Source organism: Heteronotia binoei, chromosome 20, assembly GCF_032191835.1.
Source record: "Heteronotia binoei isolate CCM8104 ecotype False Entrance Well chromosome 20, APGP_CSIRO_Hbin_v1, whole genome shotgun sequence".
NCBI lineage: Eukaryota > Metazoa > Chordata > Lepidosauria > Squamata > Gekkonidae > Heteronotia > Heteronotia binoei.
In genome coordinates, this window is record NC_083242.1 from 33,253,311 (window position 1) to 33,267,123 (window position 13,813).

The 13,813-nt window shown below is 48.7% G+C and overlaps 1 protein-coding gene and 1 non-coding gene across 2 annotated transcripts; one reads left to right on the forward strand and one right to left on the reverse strand.

Annotated features, from left to right (window-relative positions):
* The first annotated feature begins 792 nt into the window (after positions 1 to 792).
* MED9 (mediator complex subunit 9) lies at positions 793 to 5,718 on the forward strand. Its single transcript, XM_060260570.1, has 3 exons — positions 793 to 1,002; positions 1,039 to 1,121; positions 4,877 to 5,718. Exons 1-3 carry the CDS (start codon positions 793 to 795, stop codon positions 5,091 to 5,093), a joined length of 510 nt encoding a protein of 169 aa, XP_060116553.1. The 3' UTR covers positions 5,094 to 5,718.
* A 5,653-nt stretch (positions 5,719 to 11,371) lies between these two features.
* On the reverse strand, positions 11,372 to 11,443 carry TRNAP-GGG (transfer RNA proline (anticodon GGG)). Its single transcript has one exon. It is a non-coding gene; the product is annotated as a tRNA-Pro (tRNA).
* Positions 11,444 to 13,813: the final 2,370 nt, after the last annotated feature.

Genomic DNA, 13,813 nt, shown 5'->3' on the forward strand with positions numbered 1-13,813 from the left:
AGGCCATTCCAGCAGGTGCAAGTGGAGGAGGGGGGAATCAAACCCGGTTCTCCCAGATAAGAGTCCGCACACTTAACCACTACACCAAACTGGCTCTCCAAACCACTACACCAAACTGGAGGGAAATTGAGAGGGTTTAATCTCGGTTCTGCGTTTTAATAATATGTGTAGTTGTAGGAGTCAGGAATTTTCTTATGAGGCTATGGGTTTGTGATGGGTTTGTTTCTGTTTTTCTGTTTTGCTTGTATTTTTAAGCTGGTCGGATGACCGTGAACTTACTACTTACTTACTACTGCTCCATCCCTCCCCTTTCTCCAGCCCCAGCTCTCTCTCCCCCCTCCCCCCCCCCGCGCGTGCTGACGTTCAAATCCCGCCGCCGCCTCGTCTCTCGCATTGCAACCGGGGCGGGGAGGCGGTGTCGTCTTTTTACCGCGCGGCGGGAGGAGAAGGCCGGATCCAGAAAGGGAAGCACGTTGTTTAAAAACACATCAAACCCCCCATTGCAATGAAATGCAATTAAAAGAAAAGGCCGAGGGGGCGGAGCGAGCCGGAGAGCGGCGCTTCGACCCAGGCTGTTAAAAGAAAAGGCAAAACAGCAAGTAGAAGAAAGGGTTTTGGGGTTGTTTTTTTTTGCAATTGCAGGTTTTTGCAAATGCAATGAAACAAGGCCGGCCCCGCGAGTCGAGGGGGTCGTTGCAAGCGAGCCTGGGTGCTCAAGGCCATTGAAAGGGAAGGCAGACAGGAGAAAGCGAGCAGGCCGGAAAGAGGGGTTTCTTGGCCGTGCAATTGCTCATGGCCACGCCGGGCTCCGCTGCCGCCGGGGGGGCCGCCCAGGAGCAGGCCCCGCCGCCGCCCACCACACCCTCCTCCCAGCCGCCGGCCCCGCAAGGTCCTGAGCAAGCCGGCCAGCCGCCGCCGCCGCCCCCCCAGCAGCAGCAGCAGCCAACGCCCGCCGAGCAGAAGTTCCAGCCGCCCCCCGCGCAGCAACAGCCCCCCGCGGGCGCGCAGCAGCAGCAGCAACCGCCCCAGCAGCAGCAGCAGCACCCGGCGGCGCCCTCTGCCCCCCGCCCCGACCAGCAGGACGCCTCCTTCCTGCCCCTCGTCCACGACATCATCAAATGGTGAGCCTCCCCCGGCAGCAGCAGTCTACCCCCCCGGCACTCCTTTGGGGCTCTGGGTCTTGGCTTCTGCTACCGGGCTGGGGGGAGGAAGGGGCGGGCCAGGAGCCTCCACGGGGTTGGCAAGTCCAATTCAAGAAAGGTCTGGGCACTTTGGGGGTGGAGCCGGGAGACTTTGGGGGTGGAGCCGGGAGACTTTGGGGCTGGAGCCAGGCACCATTGGACTCCAAAAGGAGTTCCGGCCATCGCGTTGCAAGGGACTGCGCACCTTTTGGATGCCTTCCCTCCGCAGGAGATAATGAAGGAGAGGGGCGCCTTCTTTGGGGGCTCATAGAATTGGACCCCCCCCCCTCCAATCCTTTTGAAACTTGGAGGGGGGTTTGAGGAGAGGCACTGGATGCTATGCTGGAAATTTGGTGCCTTTACCTCAAAACAGCCCCCCCTCCCGGATACCCACGGATCAATTTTCAATTATTCCCTATGGCTGGGGTGGCCAATGGTCGCTCTCCAGATGTTTTTTTGCCTACAACTCCCATCAGCCCCAGCCAGCATGGCCAATGGCTGGGGCTGATGGGAGTTGTAGGCAAAAACATCTGGAGCGCTACCGTTGGCCGCCCCTGCCCTATGGGAATCGGTCTCCATAGGGAATAATGGAGTGCCCAGCAGACCCCCCCCCACTTTCTGATGACCCTGAAGTGGGGGGGAGGGCCTCCACACCGGGGGATCTCCCGCCCCCACCTGGGGATTGGCAACCCTCAGCTTCCAGAAGCAGAAACAGTCTACCACTGGGCATGCCTTGAAGCAGGAGTTTCCGGCTCAACATTAGGAAGGACTTCCTGACCGTTAGAGCAGTTCCTCAGTGGAACAGATTTCCTCGGAAGGTGGTGGGCTCTCCCTCCTTGGAGGTTTTTAAACAGAGGCTGAATGGTCATCTGACAGCAATGAGGATCCTGTGAATTTAGGGGGAGGGGTTTGTGAGTTTCCTGCATTGTGCAGGGGGGGTTGGACTGGATGACCCTGGATGTGCCTTCCAACTCTATGATTCTATTCCTTCCTTCCTTTCAGCTCAACATTAGGAAGAACTTCCTGACCATTAGAGCGGTTCCTCAGTGGAACAGGCTTCCTTGAGAGGTGGTGGGCTCTCCATCCTTGGAGGTTTTTCAACAGAGGCTGGATGGCCATCTGACAGCAATGAAGATCCTGTGAATTTAGGGGGAAGGGTTTGTGAGTTTAGAGCGGTTCCTCAGTGGAGCAGGCTTCCTCGGGAGGTGGTGGGCTCTCCTTCCTTGGAGGTTTTTCAACAGAGGCTAGATGGCCATCTGACAGCGATGAAGATCCTGTGAATTTAGGGGGAGGGGTTTGTGAGTTTAGAGCGGTTCCTCAGTGGAACAGGCTTCCTCAGGAGGTGGTGGGCTCTCCTTCCTTGGAGGTTTTTAAACAGAGGCTGGATGGCCATCTGACAGCAATGAAGATCCTGTGAATTTAGGGGGAGGGATATGTAAGTTTAGAGTGGTTCCTCAGTGGAGCAGGCTTCCTCCTTGGGAGGTGGTGGGCTTTCCTTCCTTGGAGGTTTTTAAACAGAGGCTAGATGGCCATCTGACAGCACAGACACACAATTAAATATGTGCTGTTCAGGTGTGCACATCTGTAAGTTGCAAACCTACTTTTGATTCATTGACATTCATTACGGACATCTCACGGTCAATGCTTTGAGCCTAAGACCCAGAGGAAAGCATGAAATGGCTGGGCATTATGAGCTTTTGTACATAATTCGCTTCATGTGCTGGTCAAGAACATGTGAAGGCACCATGGGACAGACTGAGGGCTATGTGCTTGTCTACAAAACTATCATCTTCCCCAGAAAAATGACTACAACTAAAAATATATATATACAACTTCCCCCCAAAAACAACTACAAGAACAGAGAGACAGCCCTGTACAGTGGTCAGTGTCAGGCTACTCTCTGGGAAGTCTACATTCAAGACTCCCAATCAAAGGAAAATGTGAAAGCAAAATTAAGGAAAATTTGCTGGGTAAACCTGGGGTGGAACACACACTCAGCCTAATACTGATATTTCTCTTCTAAATAGTTCACATGCTTTCCTATTGAGAAAGACTGGAGGGCATGAGTACAGTGAAAAAGAGGAGGGGAACCCAGTTACACCCATAACAAGCCCAACAAAACTCTCTCTCTCTTTCCCTCTCTCTGTAACAAGGCAAAAAGCTCATACCTTTACTAAAATGTTGCTAGCCTTAAAAGTGCTTTTTTGTAGTTCTGATGGTGGGGACTGGGCAAAGGAAACTCTGGCTCTTTCTTTCCTTCCCTAGGGCAGGAGGAGCCTCAGCCATTCATTAGAAGGATGAGAGGCTTGTCTCAGTAGCTCTACAGGGTGATTTATTGAGCCTGGCAAACTTAATCTCCCCGCAGAGCTATAGAGCCAAGCTCCCCCACTGGCTGAGGCTGCTCCTCCCTCCGCCTCCCTTTGGGAAAAGGGAGGGCGGAGAGGGAAAGGCTTCTTTGCTGCTCTGGCCTGTCCAGGGAGAAACACAAAATGGCGACCGAAAAAAGCTGGCAAGGGAAAATGAAGCAGAGAACAGCCAGTTGCTGGAGGGCCTGATTGGAGCCCTCTGTGCGCCTGAATCAGCCCGCGGGCCGTATGTTCGACACCGCTCATCTACACGTTCCCCCAGCAAGCTGGGTACTCCTTTGACCGTCCTCAGAAGGATGGAAGGTGGAGTCAACTTTCAGCCGGCGACCTGAACCCAGCTTCCGCCAGGATCGAACTCCAGTCATGAGCAGAGAGCTCGGACTGCAGTACTGCAGTTTTACTGCTCTGCGCCATGGGGCTCTTCTACAGCCCGGCCTGACATGGCCTGGCCCAACAAGGTCTCATTTGTGTCAGATCCGGCCCTCATAACAAATGCGTTCGACACCCCTGATAAGTAGTCCTGGATTGTTGTGCAGAAGCAGGGAACGGCCAAACACCTCTGCTTTGTCTCTCTTTTGCGGGGGCTGTGACGAAGAAGGTGAGGGGTCTGGAGACCAAGTCCTATGAGGAGAGGCTGAAGGAGCTGGGCATGTTTAGCCTGGAGAGGAGGCGTCTGAGAGGTGATAGGATCACCATCTTCAAGGACTTGGGCTGTCCTATAGAGGATGGTGTGGAATTGTTTTCTGTGGCCCCAGAAGGTAGGACCAGAACCAATGGCTTGAAATTAAATCAGAAGAGTTTCCAGCTCAACGTTAGGAAGGGCTTCGTGACCTCAGTGGAACAGGCTTCCTCCTTGGGAGGTGGTGGGCTCTCCTTCCTTGGAGGTTTTTAAACAGAGGCCAGATGGCCATCTGACAGCAATGAAGATCCTGTAAATTTAGGGGAAGGTATTTGTGAATTTCCTGCATTGTGCAGGGGGTTGGACTAGATGACCCTGGAGGGCCCTTCCAACTCTATGATTCTTGCTTTGAAAACCCTGCGGGGTCACCGTGAGTGATGGCACTTTCCGCCGTCAGACCCTAGAGACCAAAAAGATCTTCCACGTACGAGCTTTCGAGAGTCATGACAGAGGAGGCTTTTGACTCTCAGGTATCGTGTCGGTCTCTGATTCAGTATAAGGCAGCTTCCTATGTTCAAGATAACAGATGTCGATGTGAGGCCAAGTGAACTCCAAAGGCAAATGTGCCAGAGGAACAGCGGGAATCTTATTCTGCCCCAGCTGACTGTATTAAACCACCCTCTCTTTCTTTTCTTGTCTCCCTCCTCCAGCATGGATAAAGACAGCCAGGACGTCCACCAGGTGTTGAACGACCTGCGCACCAAATTCGTGGAGATGCGCAAGCTGATAAAGAGCATGCAGGGCATCGGCGTGAGCCCCGAACGTCAGCAGGAACAGCTGCAGAGCCTCCGGGAGCAAGTCCGGACGAAGAGTGAATTGCTCCAGAAGTACAAGAGCTTGTGCATGTTCGAGATCCCCAAGGAGTAGGAAGGCAGGAACTCAGCGCTAGGCCGAGCGGGGGGGCGGGGAGGGGGCCGTTGTGCAAGCGGGACATGGCTTGTCCAATTCATAGGTGTGCTTATTGTGTGCCTAAACCCTCTGTTCCTGGTTTGTGTTTGTTCCTGGAGTCGTGTATAACTGGGTTGTGCCATGGCAAGGAGAGAGGGAGGGGTGGGTCGGAATGTTCCTCACAGCTAGAAAGCTAGCCTCTCAGAGAAAATGATTTATCTTGCGGGGAGGGTTCCCCCCCCCCCCACAGTATGAGGGTTTTATTTCAATGGAAGAGCGTGCCATGACTGTCGTCATTTTGCTGTATGTGATAATTGGCCACGTGGAGCTTTAAAAGGGGGAAAACACGCAGACACAGGTCTAGAAGATACATCTTTGTCGGGGACTTTGATATCAGTACAGAGAAGGCAAGGATTGTGTTTGTTGGAAAAGGGCAAAATTTAGAATGGCCTTAGGTCCCAAGTCCTAGTGAGGACAGGAGAAACGGAGAAAGGAAGGCCTTTCTTTTTAAGACATTTCGAGGTTTTGGTGGTGGTTGAGTTTTTTTTTTTAAATAAACTCTTGTTTCTGGGATAGTTTAAATAAAAAAAAAAAATTAAATGCAGAGTTTGCAGTATGTTCTTTACCCACAACTGAGCAGATCCAAGTTTCCTCAGTGAGGCCAGCATTGCAAAATGCTGTTTCCTTGCGGTCTGCGTAGGCTTCCATAGAAAAAGGCCTTCGCCCGTTTGCAAAATAAACAAATAAATACATATTTAAAAGTCCTTGATTTAAAGCCTTCCATAGAAAAAGGCCTTAGCCCGTTTGCAAAATAAATAAATAAATACATACATATTTAAAGTCCTTTATTTTAAAAACCATGTTGAGTTTTTGGAGGGACGAGAACTGGGCTGGTTAAAAGACATTTGGCCAAGTTGGTCCGTCAGATATTTTTATGCCCTGGGTTTTATTATAAGAACAAACAAACAAAAAAAGAGACTTTAATTTACATCATTCCGACGCTTCTGCCAGTTAGAAAAACAAATGACTTCAAGAATGAAATTCGCTTTTTAAACAGCACTGTGGGTTTGGAGTTCAGTGCATTTTCCAGGGTGGTCCGAACAGAGTCACAAATGAGGCAAAATACTATTCATGCTAGTTTTTTCCACTGGTGTCTGTCTGTCTGCTGTCATTTTTTTTTTTTTTACTTAAAGGAGGGGAAAAAACCTAACAAATTATTTTTCGGCAACCCTGGGGTTTGCAGAACTCAGTGTAGGTGGCCCTGTTTTACAGATTTTATCTTGTGCTTGGTGACTAAACTTACACATCCATAAGTTAAGAACACAAGAGAAGCCATGTTGGATCAAGCTAGTGGCCCATCCAGTCCAACACTGTGTGACACAGTGGCCATAAAAACCCCAGGTGCCATCAGGAGGTCCACTGGTGGGGCCAGGACATAAGAACATAAGAGAAGCCCTGTTGGATCAGGCCAATGGCCCATCCAGTCCAACACTCTGTGTCACATAAGAACATAAGAGAAGCCATGTTGGATCAGGCCAATGGCCCATCCAGTCCAACACTCTGTGTCACATAAGAGAAGCCATGTTGGATCAGGCCAGTGGCCCATCCATTCCAACACTCTGTGTCACATAAGAACATAAGAGAAGCCATGTTGGATCAGGCCAATGGCCCCTCCAGTCCAACACTCTGAGTCACATAAGAACATAAGAGAAACCCTGTTGGATCAGGCCAATGGCCCATCCAGTCCAACACTCTGTGTCACATAAGAACATAAGAGAAGCCCTGTTGGATCAGGCCAATGGCCCATCCAGTCCAACACTCTGTGTCACATAAGAGAAGCCATGTTGGATCAGGCCAGTGGCCCATCCATTCCAACACTCTGTCACATAAGAACATAAGAGAAGCCCTGTTGGATCAGGCCAATGGCCCCTGCAGTCCAACACTCTGTGTCACATAAGAACATAAGAGAAGCCATGTTGGATCAGGCCAATGGCCCCTCCAGTCCAACACTCTGTGCCACAGAAGAACATAAGAGAAGCCATATTGGATCAGGCCAACGGCCCATCCAGTCCAACACTCTGTGTCACTTAAGAACATAAGAGAAGCCATGTTGGATCAGGCCAATGGCCCCTCCAGTCCAACACTCTGTGTCACATAAGAACATAAGAGAAGCCATGTTGGATCAGGCCAATGGCCCCTCCAGTCCAACACTCTGTGTCACAGAAGAACATAAGAGAAGCCCTGTTGGATCAGGCCAGTGGCCCATCCAGTCCAACTCTCTGTGTCACAGAAGAACATAAGAGAAGCCCTTTTGGATCAGGCCAGTGGCCCCTCCAGTCCAACACTCTGTGTCACATAAGAACATAAGAGAAGCCCTGTTGGATCAGGCCAGTGGCCCATCCAGTCCAACACTCTGTGTCACAGAAGAACATAAGAGAAGCCCTGTTGGATCAGGCCAATGGCCCATCCAGTCCAACACTCTGTGTCACATAAGAACATAAGAGAAGCCATGTTGGATTAGGCCAATGGCCCTCCAGTCCAACACTCTGAGTCACATAAGAACATAAGAGAAGCCCTGTTGGATCAGGCCAATGGCCCATCCAGTCCAACACTCTGTGTCACATAAGAACATAAGAGAAGCCCTGTTGGATCAGGCCAATGGCCCATCCAGTCCAACACTCTGTGTCACATAAGAGAAGCCATGTTGGATCAGGCCAGTGGCCCATCCATTCCAACACTCTGTGTCACATAAGAACATAAGAGAAGCCCTGTTGGTTCAGGCCAATGGCCCCTGCAGTCCAACACTCTATGTCACATAAGAACATAAGAGAAGCCATGTTGGGTCAGGCCACTGGCCCCTCCAGTCCAACACTCTGTGTCACAGAAGAACATAAGAGAAGCCCTGTTGGATCAGGCCAATGGCCCCTGCAGTCCAACACTCTGTGTCACATAAGAACATAAGAGAAGCCATGTTGGATCAGGCCAATGGCCCCTGCAGTCCAACACTCTGTGTCACATAAGAACATAAGAGAAGCCATGTTGGATCAGGCCAATGGCCCCTGCAGTCCAACACTCTGTGTCACAGAAGAACATAAGAGAAGCCCTGTTGGATCAGGCCAATGGCCCATCCAGTCCAACACTCTGAGTCACATAAGAACATAAGAGAAGCCCTGTTGGATCAGGCCAGTGGCCCATCCATTCCAACACTCTGTGTCACATAAGAACATAAGAGAAGCCCTGTTGGATCAGGCCAATGGCCCATCCAGTCCAACACTCTGTGTCACATAAGAACATAAGAGAAGCCCTGTTGGATCAGGCCAGTGGCCCATCCATTCCAACACTCTGTGTCACATAAGAACATAAGAGAAGCCATGTTGGATCAGGCCAATGGCCCATCCAGTCCAACACTCTGTGTCACATAAGAACATAAGAGAAGCCATGTTGGATCAGGCCAGTGGCCCATCCATTCCAACACTCTGTGTCACATAAGAACATAAGAGAAGCCCTGTTGGATCAGGCCAATGGCCCATCCAGTCCAACACTCTGTGTCACATAAGAACATAAGAGAAGCCATGTTGGATCAGGCCAGTGGCCCATCCAGTCCAACACTCTGTGTCACATAAGAACATAAGAGAAGCCCTGTTGGATCAGGCCAATGGCCCTTTCCAGTCCAACACTCTGTGTCACACAGTGGCCAAAAAAGAAAGGCGGTTCACAAGTTGGGCTAGAAGTCCTTCCACTTTGCTTCCCCCCAAGTACCAAGAATACAGAGCATCACTGCCCCAGGCAGTTCCAATAATACGCTGTGGCTAATAGCCACCGATGGACCTCTGCTCCATATATTTATCCAAACCCCTTTTGAAGCTGGCTATGCTTGTAGCCGTCGCCGCCTGTGGCAGTGAATTCCACATGTTAATCACCCTTTGGGTGAAGAAGTACTTCCTTTTATCCGTTCTAATCCAATTGCTCAGCAATTTCATTGAATAAGAGTTCTTGTATTGTGAGAAAGAGAGAAAAGTACCTCTTTCTCTGCTTTCTCCATCCCATGCATAATCTTGTAAACCTCTATCATGTCACCCTGCAGTCGACGTTTCTCCAAGCTAAAGAGCTCCAAGCATTTCAACCTTTCTTCATAGGGAAAGTGTTCCAAACCTTTAATCATTCTAGTTGCCCTTTTCTGGACTTTTTCCAATGCTATAATATCCTTTTTGAGGTGCGGTGACCAGAATTGTACACAGTACACCAAGAATACAGAGCATCACTGCCCCAGAGAGTTCCATCAATACCCTGTGACTCCATATGTTTATCCAATTCCCTCTTGAACCTGTCAGTGCTTTTGGCTGCCACCACCTCCTGTGGCAGTGAGTTCCATATGTTAATCACCCTTTGGGTGAAGGAAGGACTTCTTTTTATCTGTTCTAACCCGACTGCTCAGCAATTTGAGTGCCCATGAGTTCTTGTATTGTGAGAAAGGGAGAAAAGGACTCTTTTCTCTACCTTCTCTATCCTATGTGTAATCTTGTAAACCTCTATCATGTCCCCCCTTGAGTTGTCATCTCTCCAAGCTAAAGAGCCCCAAGCGTTTTAACCTTTCTTCATAGGGGAAAGTATTGCCTTATACTGAATCAGATCCTTGGTCTGTAGTTGTCTACTTGGTGTCAGAAGCGGCTCTTTAGAGATCTTTTGCATCTCCTCTTACCTGGCCGTTTTTAACTGGAGGTGCCAGAGATTGAACCTGCAACCTTCTGTGTGCCAAGCAGAGCCCCTCTCCACAGGGAGAGATTAGGGACTGGCCACCTTTTCCGATCCAAGAGCCAAACAAGGTTGAAATTCAAGGAAGGCAACCAGACAGACCATCGGCATCGATGAAACTGCACAATATTGACATATTGACTTAAGAATCTGTAAAGTTTTCCCAGCCAAAACACCAGTCATTGCGAGTCCTTGGAAAGGAAGTGGGACATATGTGAGCCCACAATAATTCAAAAATGTTCTTGGGCGCACCCTGGTACAATTGTTTTAGTGCAATGGCATAAATCTGTCCATTGTTTGCACTCGGGATTCCTGGTAACCATTGACCTACCGTTTTCTCTTTTTGAAAACATCTCTAGAGAAGCCCATTTTTTAAAAAAAAAAAAACTTGTGTTCACAGACTGGTTATTCTAGCATCCCAAGGACCCTTCCAATACACTTTAAAGGTTGCCTTTTAAAAAGTATTTGCTTCATAAGAACATAAGAGATGCCATGTTGGATCAGGCCAATGGCCCATCCAGTCCAACACTCTTGTCACACAGTGGCAAAATTTTTTATACATACACACACACTGTGGCTAATAGCCACTGATGGACCTCTGCTCCATATTTTTATCTAAACCCCTCTTGAAGGTGGCTATGCTTGTGGCCGCCACCACCTCCTGTGGCAGTGAATTCCACATGTTAATCACCCTTTGGGTGAAGGACTTCCTTTTATCCGTTTTAACCTGGCTGCTCAGCAATTTCATCGAATGCCCACGAGTTCTTGTATTGTGAGAAAGGGAGAAAAGTACTTCTTTCTCTACTTTCTCCATCCCATGCATTATCTTGTAAACCTCTATCATGTCACCCCGCAGTCGACGTTTCTCCAAGCGAAAGAGTCCTTATTATTCTATATTTGATTCTAGACTCATAGGGTGCAGGGTCCCTGGGGTTAGATTAAGAACGTAAGTATGACCGCCCTGCACCACTTAAGGCGACTTGTTACACGCTGGATCCCACAAGCTCTCAATAACTCCTGCATCACATTTGACAGAAATGTGGCGCCTAAATCAGTCACCATTTCTTTTGGAAAACCCAGCCTTGCAAACACATTCAGCAGGGTTTTGGCCTCAATGTCCCTAAGAGGAACCGCTTCTGGAAACTTTGTGGCATAATCTACCATGCTAAGGATGTACTTGTTTCCCCTTCTGGTGACTCTGGAGATAGGATTCACAATATCTACTCCTATCTTCTCAAATGCCTCTGTGACTATAGAGACCGGCTGTAATAGTCCTTTTGTCTTATCCAGGCCTTTCCCTACCAGTTGGCAGGCCTGACAAGATTTACAAAAAGCCCTTATGTCCTTGCCCATATTTGGCCAAAAGAACCTTTGAACACATGAAGCTGCCTTCTACTGAATCAGACCCTCGGTCCATCAAAGTCAGTATTATCTTCTCAGACTGGCAGCGGCTCTCCAGGGTCCCAAGCTGAGGTTTTTCATACCTATTTGCCTGGACCCTTTTTTGGAGATGCCAGGGATCGAACCTGGGACCTTCTGCTTCCCAAGCAGATGCTCTACCACTGAGCCACAGCCCCATTCATGGCTCTCCAGGGTCCCAAGCTGAGGTTTTTCACACCTATTTGCCTGGACCCTTTTTTGGAGATGCCAGGGATCGAACCTGGGACCTTCTGCTTCCCAAGCAGATGCTCTACCACTGAGCCACCGTCCCTCCCCTTTCCTGTACTCAGTCTCTTGTCTTGTTGATGCCTAGGTGAGAGGCCACGGGCGTTGCATGAGCCAACTCCAACACTTGCATCCTATATCTACTGGGAAGAACTAATTGTTTCTTTCTCTCCCAGACTACGCCATATTTTCTTCTTACCGCAACCCGATACAGTTTTTGGTGTATCGCTTTAAACTGGCAAGGCTTTTCAATTGTGATCTCTGCACCACTCACCCCAGCTCTCTGCCACAGTTCTTTTAGGCTGCTCTGTTCTGTTGCTGCTCTCTGAGAAATTCTGCTGCATGGACTGCAACAGTGTTTCCTCTTCTTCTGGTTGCTGTTCTCATTCACCAGTTGGTTGTTCTGGCCTGCTTCTCGTAACAATGTTTACTGGATTAGCTTGCTGTTTCTTTAACTCAGAAGCGAAGTCATTCCCTACTAAAAGCGATATTCCAATATCATTGAGAACTCCCACTATCCAATCTCCTTGGAATTCTCTGTACTTTATAGGAACTTCTGCCAGGGCCACTTCAAATGCAGGTCCTCTGATGTCTTTAATGGTGTAGGATTTTCCAGGCAAATACTGGTGACTTTGCACTAATCCTGGCTGGATCAGGGAAACTTGCGCCCCTGTGTCTCTATAAGCTCTGACTTCTTTGTCATTTACTGTTACAGTCTCAGTATATTCCTCACTCAAGCCTTCCTGCGCTTTCCACGCTTGCAAAACACCATTGGGTCTTTCTTGTGGCGCGTTCTCTGGAAGTGAGGGGGTTTTATCTGATTCTTGCTTTAAACACTTCACCACGTTGACTGTTTTATGTGGTGGTGTCTGTTTCCCTTTCTCCTCCTTTGGATATGATCTAATAGAATGCCCTATTTCTCCACATTGGAAACAGGCAGCCTCATTCTTTTTATATGGCGGTGGACTGTACCGCCTGGCAGGGTTGTTGTTACCCGCCCCAGACTTTTCTGAAGAGTTCCAGACTCTGGGTTTTTTTCATAGGAGCAGTCCACATAGATCTCCCTAAGTCTGATTCGGTCCCATCTAGAATCACAGCTGCTTCTTCCACCGTTTTTAATTTCTTGTCCCTCAGAACCCATCTATACTGAGAGGGGACTTGGCTATAAAACTGTTCCAAGCCCACTAGATTTTTCAAGTCTCCCATTATGGTGACTTTACCCCCTTCAATCCACCTATTAAGGGCTCCGTCTAACCGACATCCTAATTGAGAATATGTTTCTCCAGGCTTTCTTCTCATTTCTCTGAATGTTTTTCTGCTTTGCTCTGCTGTTAAGCCAAAGCAGACTCTGACTCTTTCCTTGTATAGCTGGTAGTTAGAGGTTTCCTCGTCTCTTAATTCAGAGTAAATTTCACTTCGCCCCCCACAAATTTGTGGTCTCAAATAGATCATTCTGTCCTCATCAGCAATTTTCAAATCCTTACACGTTCTTTCAAAACTGAACAGAAAAGCCTCTACGTCATCCCCTTTTTGATATCTGGGGAGTTTCTTCTGTTCTGCTGTGAGGCGACGTTCATTACTAGAGTCATTTTGAAGCCCTAGCGTCGCCTGAATTTCCTGGAGCTTCAAATTATACATTCTTTCCTCATGTTCTCTTTTCTCTCTCTCTCTCTCTCTCTCTCCCTCCAGTCTAGCCATTTGGATTTCTTTTTCTGCTTTGATTTTGGCTAACTCTAACTGTAGTTTCATCGCCTCCATGCTCTGACTAGGATTCTCTTTCCTGTTCTTGTCCATCCGCAGTGGCTGTGATTGTTCTCTTTGGTGGTGCCATTTCTGACAGGAATTTTTTTTCTTTCAAACCACCTTAATTCCTTTACCGCAGTGTCCCTTTACTGTCTGTGTGTCAGAGTGACACTTATTTTTGGGTTTTGCTTCGAAATCCCGGCGCTGGCAACCAATTATGATCGCCCTGCACCGCTTAAGGCGACTTATGGCAACTCCAACCCCTCCTGCAGCCTTTGTTTCTTCCTTCTGGTTTTACCTCACAACTACTGCGTAAAGGGGGTGGGTATAATAAGGATTTCTAGTCTCTTCGGGGTTCTCTTTTATTTTCAGATAGACGGATCACTATGTATGTATGGGGACCACTGCTGATTTGCTACTGATTCCAAATACTCAGGCACCAGAGAACTTAACAGTTAACCACAGATTTTTATATACGCACAGTCTTCAGCTGGGAGGAAGGGATGTATTTACATAGGCTATTTTGTATCTTGGATGAA

Bases quoted from the DNA above. Each gene is read 5' to 3' on its own strand.
- MED9 (XM_060260570.1), top strand. From the start codon at position 793: ATGGCCACGCCGGGCTCCGCTGCCGCCGGGGGGGCCGCCCAGGAGCAG. The intron at 1,003-1,038 runs GCGCAGCAGCAG...CAGCAGCAGCAG, and splicing joins AGCAACAGCCCCCCGCGGGC to CAGCACCCGGCGGCGCCCTC. The intron at 1,122-4,876 runs GTGAGCCTCCCC...TCCCTCCTCCAG, and splicing joins GTCCACGACATCATCAAATG to CATGGATAAAGACAGCCAGG.